Source organism: Bos taurus, unplaced genomic scaffold (assembly GCF_002263795.3).
Source record: "Bos taurus isolate L1 Dominette 01449 registration number 42190680 breed Hereford unplaced genomic scaffold, ARS-UCD2.0 Leftover_ScbfJmS_2217, whole genome shotgun sequence".
Classification (NCBI taxonomy): domain Eukaryota; kingdom Metazoa; phylum Chordata; class Mammalia; order Artiodactyla; family Bovidae; genus Bos; species Bos taurus.
In genome coordinates, this window is record NW_020191298.1 from 115,380 (window position 1) to 124,026 (window position 8,647).

At 37.9% G+C, this 8,647-nt stretch overlaps 1 gene segment (V, D, J or C); it reads right to left on the minus strand.

Moving 5' to 3' along the window:
• Positions 1 to 5,268: 5,268 nt before the first annotated feature.
• On the minus strand, positions 5,269 to 7,381 carry LOC112445639 (T cell receptor alpha variable 26-1-like). The segment is given in 2 exon segments: positions 5,269 to 6,385; positions 7,159 to 7,381. Coding segments are annotated over 2 exon segments (432 nt in total).
• Positions 7,382 to 8,647: the final 1,266 nt, after the last annotated feature.

The window sequence follows — 8,647 nt, forward strand, 5'->3', positions numbered from 1 at the left end:
TGGATTGAGGGCTCTGTTTGAGATTAAGAGCAAAGACAAGAGTCTCTTTTTGCATGGGTGTGGTTGTGAAGAGAATGCTGCTCCCATCTCTAAATTCAAAATGTTTTAGATGAGGGAGACTAAGGAGCAACCACAAGAGAGAGAAATATATTATACTGGTCAGTTCTTAGTTAAGGCCATGTGAAAGGGATTTTCACAGAGGCTATTGCTTCCTTAACTAAAATGGAGTGTAAAGATAATCATTCCAAAGCTGCTTTATAAATGTTCCTCTCTCTCTTCCATTTCACCAGACTTTGAAATCCAAAGACAAGATGAACTTCCTTATCTGTTATTACAGCAAACCAGAACCAAGCACCAGATTCTGGGATAATGTTAACGATAAAGATGTTGGCTAATAAATCTCATTGACTGCATAGCATGCCACAGTGTTTCAGGAGCCCTTTAATATTTAAGGATATGGCAGGTACTGTTCATTATCTACAAGTAGATTTACTTCTTCATCCTTACCAGAATCCCAATATTCTGTTTGTTAGCAATGTTCCTAGAGAAAAATGTGTAACTTCCCCACACTTTCATTGCTTGAGATCAGCTTGAACTCTGTTGTAATCAATAAGATGTAAGCATCTTGAGCGATTTATCACCCTTTCATGTTCACTAGAGTTTTCTACTTTTCCTAATAAGGCCAAATGTCAATGTGTTGGTACCTTGATACTACATGCGTTGCATGTGTGCGAAGTCACTTCAGTCATGTCTGACTCTTTCTGATCCTATGTACTGTAGCCCTCCAGGTTCCTCTGTCCATGGGATTCACCAGGCAAGAATACTGGAGTGGATTGTCATGCCCTCCTCCAGGGGATCTTCCTGACCAGAGATCGAACCCGAGGCTCCTGCGGTTCCTGCATTGCAGGCGGATTCTTTATCACTGAGCCACCAAGGAAGTCCTGATACTAAAGATCAAAATCACACATTTGTACCTCAGATAGATGAAAAAGGCAAATGACACATTTCTCAACTATGATCTATTAATAGAAAGTCAATGCTTACACATGGTCAGAAGTCATGCTTGTTTCACAAATGTGTTCTTACTTAAATATTTCATTAGCAGAAAAGGAAAACTAGAATGAAAGCACCTAGAAATTTTAGTTTTAGTTGATTGTCACCTTATAACTAAGAATTAATAAGAGGTCATCATGTATCATTTTAGTTTTTATTGGAGTTTTATATTCATATAAGAAAATGTAATATAAGGGTCAGTTCACTCAGCATGGTATATTTTCACATAAGCAACACCATTATAACAGGCACTCAGATCAAGAAACAGAGCATTATCAGCCCTTCAGAGCTCCCTTTATGATATTGACCCATTTATAACAGTATTCTGATATCTACCAGTGTAAATTAGCTATGTCAGCTTATGCACCTTGTGGGAATGACATGTTTATTGACCATTTGAATATCTTCTGTTGTCAAATGCCTACTTCAGACTTTTGTCTTTTCTATCAATTTGTTTGTTTTCTTGTTGATTTGAAGGAGATATTTTGAAATCAAAATGAGCCCTTTGATAGCATGATAATATATTTTATAGCTAATCTTTGCTAATGTAATATTTTTATAATTAATAATATTAACTTTGATAATACTGTAAAAATATTCACTGCTGTTGCTGCCAAGTTGCTTCAGTGTGTCCGACTCTGTGCATCCCCATAGAGGGCAGCCCATTAGTTACCCTTTAATAGATTTTCTAGCTATCCTTTTAACTCTTGAATACTTTTAATGGCAATTTTAATATACATCAGTTTTTTAATGAAAGGTAGTTGGTTTACAATGTTGTGCCCATCTCTGCTATACAGAAAGTGACACAAAAAATGAATGTATATATGAATATAGAGCAGTTTTGATGCTTAGCCATGTTTGTGTCCTGTTTAAGAAATGTGTACCTAACACAAAGTAATGAACAAGTTTTTTATTTTTTCCATTAACTTCATACATTATTCTTATATTCAGATCTGCACTCTGACTGCTATTTATATATGATCTGAAGACCATAATACACTTCTCCATAGGAAAAATGATGGAATGTCACTTATTGAAATGAAAATCCTTTATCCTTGGTGCATAAAGGTAAATGTTTTCCAATTTTTACTGTAACACAATTTCAGTATTAATTTTACCACAAAATTTTACTTTGTCACCCTCTCCATCTGCTTATATCATTCTCCTTTATTTCAGTTTTTCTTGTTTTTAGAATTTTTTAAAGCGTTTTATAGTTATCATATATTTATTACTTGGATGATGCAGTTTTCTAAACTTTCGTTCTAGTTACTAAAATGAATTATTTTCAGAAGTTTTCTCCTCCTCTTTGTGCCCAGGATGCTTTCTTTTCCATGTGCTGTATTGTATGTACACTTGTTATTAGTTAGTTTGAGAATCACTTAGTATGTTGCCTGTTTTATGCAATTCTGGTGTAACAAATGAATTAGATATTCTTCTTACTTTAGATTCAGTCCCTCAGATATGCAAACAGGTAGAAATTGCAAAACGTTAGAATCCTCAGTGTGCACTGCTAACAGTCTCTTCCTGATTCAATTTATTAATGTATTAGTTGTAGGGAAAAACAGTTAAAAGACACAGTGAGCCAATGGAGCTCCAAGTTCCTAACTCGGTTATTTTTCTTGTGAGATCATCTGCTCATGGTGAATCTCTGTTGGTAGAATTAGTGATAGAACTAATGACAGTTCTATTAAACAGTACTCACTAATTCTGTGATTTCTAAAGATACATTTGGTAGAAGGTTTTAAAGCAGGACACACTTGGTATAAGGATAGCACATGATTTTTTTGTAATTGGTAAGGATTATTTCTGAACGAAGATGAAAAAACAGGAATGAGAAAGGCTTTTTAAAATCTGTTCACCACATTTGGGTTGGCAAGCACTGTGTTTCCAATGGCCATGGGTTGCTGAAATACCATATGGGCTTTTAACACCTTTGTTGGCATATAGTTATGGAAGATGACGTGAATGAGAATACCAGTTGATATCCAAATAACTATTTTTTGTATCCATTTTTCTAAAATTAGGAGAATTCCCTGCCTCATTGGAGGAATGAGTTAAGCACAATTTAAATCTTTAAAAATATCTGGTGTTAACCACTTTATGAGAAACGCAATGTATTGGCAATTTTAATGGAAGAAAGAATTTTGAGTTGGAATAAACTAAAGTTTCACAGGAAGACCTTAACAAAGTACTTGGGAACCTATCTCACTAACAATGATAGGAAAGAGGAGGAAAGAGAGGAAAGAAGAAAAAGAAAGAGGGAGGGTGGAAGGAAAAGAAAGGGAAATAGAAGAATAGGATTAATGAGTTTATGAATGAATAAGTATTTTCAAATATACCCGTCTTCATTGTGAAATCCGTGTGATGTTGACTTTCTTTTATATTTTTAAAGATATAACTCACCCTTTCAATATTTTATTGCATCCCTAGCGATGAGCACCAAAGAATTGATGCTTTTGAACTGTGGTGTTGGAAAAGACTCTTGAGAGTTCCTTGGACTGCAAGGAGATCCAACCAGTCCATCCTAAAGGAGATCAGTCCTGGGTGTTCATTGGTAGGACTAATTCTGAAGCTGAAACTCCAATACTTTGGCCACCTGATGCAAACAGCTGACTCATTTGAAAAGACCCTTAAGCTGGGAAAGATTGAGGGCAGGAGGAGAAGGGGACGACAGAGGATGAGATGGTTGGATGGCATCACCGACTCAATGGACATAGGTTTGAGTGGACTCTGGGAGTTGGTGATGGACAGGGAGGCCTGGCGTGCTGTGATTCATGGGGTCACAAAGAGTCAGACATGACTGAGCAACTGAACTGAACTGAACTGAACTAGCAATTATTAGTAACATCAGTCATAAATATTTCTTTACTCAATAAATATTTGTTGAACACTTACTATATGTTGGGTACTGTGCTGATTACTGAGAACTTCAATAAATAAAAGAAATGAAAAGATATGTTTCAGAAAAAGTGAAGTAAGGAAACAGAAAGTGAGCTCAAAGGCCGTGAAGAGGAGGAAATGAGTGAAAAAGTGACTGGAGGGATATGCTGATTTGGAAAATGCTACAGCACCTCTCATTGTGCTTTCCAAGATTGAGTACAAGTATCTGTTCCTTCATCTCTGACTCACAAATCAAAGCAATTTTCAAAGCATAAAGACAGCAATATACATTTAGGTACACATCCTATGCAGCAGGATAGTTTTCTCAGTCATTTTGATGATCCAAGAACATTATGTTAGTGATGCCGCTCACATCAAGGGCCAGAATGCCTCCTTATTACTATCTCTGTCTTGTGCCTAATTTCATCTATATATTTTCTCTTGGGGAAAATGTGTGGCTGATAAGGAGCTAGGGATGTTTCAGAATCCTGCTACAATCAGTAAAATATATTTCTACTGCTATTTGGATTCTGTCTCTTTACAGAATTAAGGATTACTGCTTTTCTTGAGTCACAACATATGCCTTTTATTCTAACACTTGACATTTTGCCCTAAAATGTGTGTCACCTCCAGCTATGAGAATTGTGATTCATTCCACTGATGACTTTCCAGTTGACTCATTATTTCAGGGCTTTCTTCTTACTGTTACTTCCAGGAAGGCCAAATTGAACTACACATGCTGAAATTTTGGAGCTTGACATTAGCAGATTTAAAAATAAATATAACAGTTGGTCTAAGACATATTAAGACAAAGATAGGCAACTTTTAAAATCTCTTTGAGGCTTAGCTTTCTAAGAGGTACCATAGATCTCAGAATAACTCCCTAAATGGTAATGGAGAATAAAAGATACATTTAGGGCTTTTTAAAAGACGCTGATTTTAAAGCTAAAAATAAATAAATTTTTGATAGATTTGACAGTGTAAGAAAGGTAGTATGTTAGAATAAAACATACAAGTAAATATGAAAGTCAAAATATCATGTAAGATGTCAAAATAATTCTAGCAAACAAAAATAAAGCTAAGTTAATGGGAAAAAATGGTCAAAAGATAGGAACAAGAATATGAACAAGGTTGAATGACAGAGTGCCAATATACAGAGGAAAAGTTGCTCGAAAGCACTAGGTATCAGTAAAATGTCTATAGATAAAGTACATTTGGATTGTTAAAATGAAAAAGGCTGGTAATTCTCAATTTTTAGAGAGTGAAAAGTACACCTTCTCACTCCCTGTTGGTTGAAGTATAATTGTTTATACCATTTCAATGGAAAGTTGTCACTTTATCAAAAAAATTTAAATGCACCTTGTTTTGAAAATAGCCATTCCAGTTCAGAAATTTCATTACAATAGACATGTCCTCTTATATACAAAAGTCAATCTACAAAGTTCTATAAAGATAACACTCTTTAGGATAGCACAGTAATAGAAACAAATACTTATTAAGGTAAACATAATTAATAATAGAATGTTTCAGAGTACTACACAGGCATTATAAAGAATGAATTGGACCACTTCCCAGGTGGCACAGTGGTAAAGAATCCTCCTACAATGCAGGAGACAAAGGAGACAAGATTTGATTCCTGGATCAGGAAGATCTTCTGGAGAAGGAAATGGCAACCCGCTCCAGTATTCTTCCCTGGAAAATCCCAAGGACAGAGGAGCCCGGCAGGCTACAGTTCTTGAGGTCTCAAAGAGTCGGACATGAAAGAAAACTTTGGAACAGGAGAATTATTTGTATTTTTCTCACTTTTAGGTTGAGACTAACACACTGGAACCAACATTTTATTGACATGAGAAAGAACCATGAAAAATTGCTAATGCTTCTCACTTTGTTTCTATGTTGCAATTGGGATTCTTAGTATTCCCATAATTCCCAAAATTCTTCTCAGCCACATCAACCAATGACGCACTTCTTCCTTGTCCTTTTCTTCTTTTCTTTATCCATCTTCCTCTCTTCTCCTTCCCTTCATTTTCCTCATCTCTTACTGCTCTCTGACTCTCCTTCTAGATGAGTCTAGATTTGCTCTCATGACTGCTCCCCCACTGTGTCCTCCCTTCTTCCCACAAGAAAGATACTGCACAGGTGCAGCCCCGTCTGTCCCAGTGTGCCTCTCTCGGGACGCAGTAGTACACAGCGGTGTCTCTCAGGGTGACCTGGGGCAGGACCAAGGTGCTGGACTTTCTGTCTGAAGCGATGGTCAGAGAAGCTGTGCTCCTGATCACTGTGCCTCGTAAGCCATGAACGACATACTGTGGACTCTGATTGGGATTTTGCTGATACCAACATATATACTCATTTCTACCAATGGTAGAGTGGTTACAAGACAGGGTTACATCCTGTCCTTCAGGATAATCCATGGAGCTGGGCTGGGTGGTCTTAGCATCAGTCACAGTCCCTGGGGGGTTAAGAAATCAAATTAGTTCCAGAGTACAAATAAGCGTAATTCTATGGATCAAGTGCATAACCCTCTCATAACTGTCTGGCCCTAACCCCTACTCTTGTGTTTCTATTTATGTCCTGGAAAAATATTATTGGTGTTCAATATTGGAACTGCAAGAAGATCAAACCAGTTATCTGAAAGGAAATGAACCCTAAATATTCACTGGAAGGACTGATGCTGGAACTGGGGCTCCAATAATTTGTACACCTAATGAGAAGAGCTGACTCATTGAAAAATACCCTGATGCTGGGAAAAATTGAAGACAAAAGGAGAAGGGGGTGTTAGAGGATGAGGAGGTTAAACAATGTCACCATCTCAATGGACATTAATTTGAGCATATTCCAGGACATAATAGAGGACAGAGGAGCCTGGCACACTGCTGTCCATTTGATCATAAAAGTTGGATACAACTTAGTGACTAAAAACAACAAAATTATGGAGACCAAAGATATGTGGCAAGAATAAGAGATCCATAGGCTTTGTTCCATGGGTCCTTGGCTCAATAAACCCAGAGATTTCCTACAACCTGCTTACTTCTAAGGACTCTTCTGGAATCATAGCCAAGGTTTAATATGTCATGTAGAAGTTTGTGTCCCTAGCAAATCCATGATTGGTTCTCAATTCCATCACTATAGTGCTGAATAAAGCACAGGGAGAGGAGTAGCGAGCAAATAACTCTTTGTGGTCCTTTCCCCTCAAATCATCCCTTGTAGACACAGAACACTTACCCAAGATCAGAAACACTGTTACTCCAGTCACCAGCCTCATACTTCAGGGACAAACCAGGATCATGGGCTCAGAGTTCAAGCTTGGGTCTGATCCTTGGCTTAAGGAGGCTCCAGAGAACAGAGGCAACAGCTGTTAGTAAAGACTTACAACGAGTGCAGATATTGCTGTGTTGTTGCTAGGACCTTCTCAGCCAATGATCAAGCAATCCCTTATCTAGGTCTTCCTCCCCTGTCTTAGTCATGTCCATAAAATATGGTGAAACATCCCCAGCTCACAGTGAAATCATTTCTGAAGTTTAATGTCTGCCTCTGGAAAAGGAATATCGATCACAATGATGTGTCTATGCACAAACGTTGGTCTTTCATTTGTTTCTTAAGAAATTGGCTGATGCTCCATGAAGCTTGCAGAGCATAATATTTAATCCCAGAAAAATGTACTGAGCTCTGTGTAGTAAGATAATGAAAATTTCCATCCACATTCCAGAAAGTGTATGGAAGATTCAAAAGTAGGCAGTGATGTGCTCTGAGAGATGGAAAAATAAATAACATTGAGACTAAAAGCTACACATCCTGGAGCTTGGAGCTCTTGTAAGTGTTCTTGGAATCATGCATCTATCACCATCTAGGTAGACATTTTTCATGCATCTGTTCTTAATATACTAACTGATTGACATAGACAGAGTTCACCTCATCCTCTCTGAACAGTGGTCCATAATCCTCATGTTCCCTATGCCTATGCTTGTGGGTGTTGTATAGCAAGGATGCTAAGGCAGAGGAATAGACAGAAAGAAAGGCAAAGTAGAGGGGGGGTGGAGGTGGGTGTGAGTGGTATAAAAAGTCGGAGGAGGGAAAAAAAAGCGTGTAAGGAATAGAAAAGTGAAGGGATAATCAGAGCAGGGAAATGGGAAAGCAGTGTTTAGGGAGGTACATGGAAAGGGCTTAGGCTATTTGGTTAAGATCCCCTGAATCCTTGACCACACACATTCAACAAGGGAAAAAAAGCTCAAGTTGTCTAAAGAAGATGAAAGCCTGTCATTTTTCCTTTTTTTGGCACATCAATGGAAAACACATTTCCCTCCCTTTCTCCCAGAAACACTGTTTTCAGATGAATCAGCCCCCTCTTGTGACTGAACAGAAGAACTGCAGAGCTAAACCCACACCAAAAGTCAGCAAGCAACTTTTTGAAAAGCTCCTCAAATTTGAAGATAAATGGACTTACCAAGCGGTGAGAGTGGTAAACAACCCACCTGTCAATGCAGGAGACTTAAGAGACCCATATTCATATTCCCTGGATCAGGAAGATCCCCTAGAGAAGGGCTTAGCAACCCACTTCAGTATTCTTGCCTGGAGAATCCACTGGACAGGGGAGCCTGGTGGGCTACAGTCCATGACTCCCAGAGTTAGACACGATTGAAGCAACTTACCACACAGCACACACATCTTACTTCTAATACCTCTGTACTCATATTTTCTTGGTCCTAAATACCCC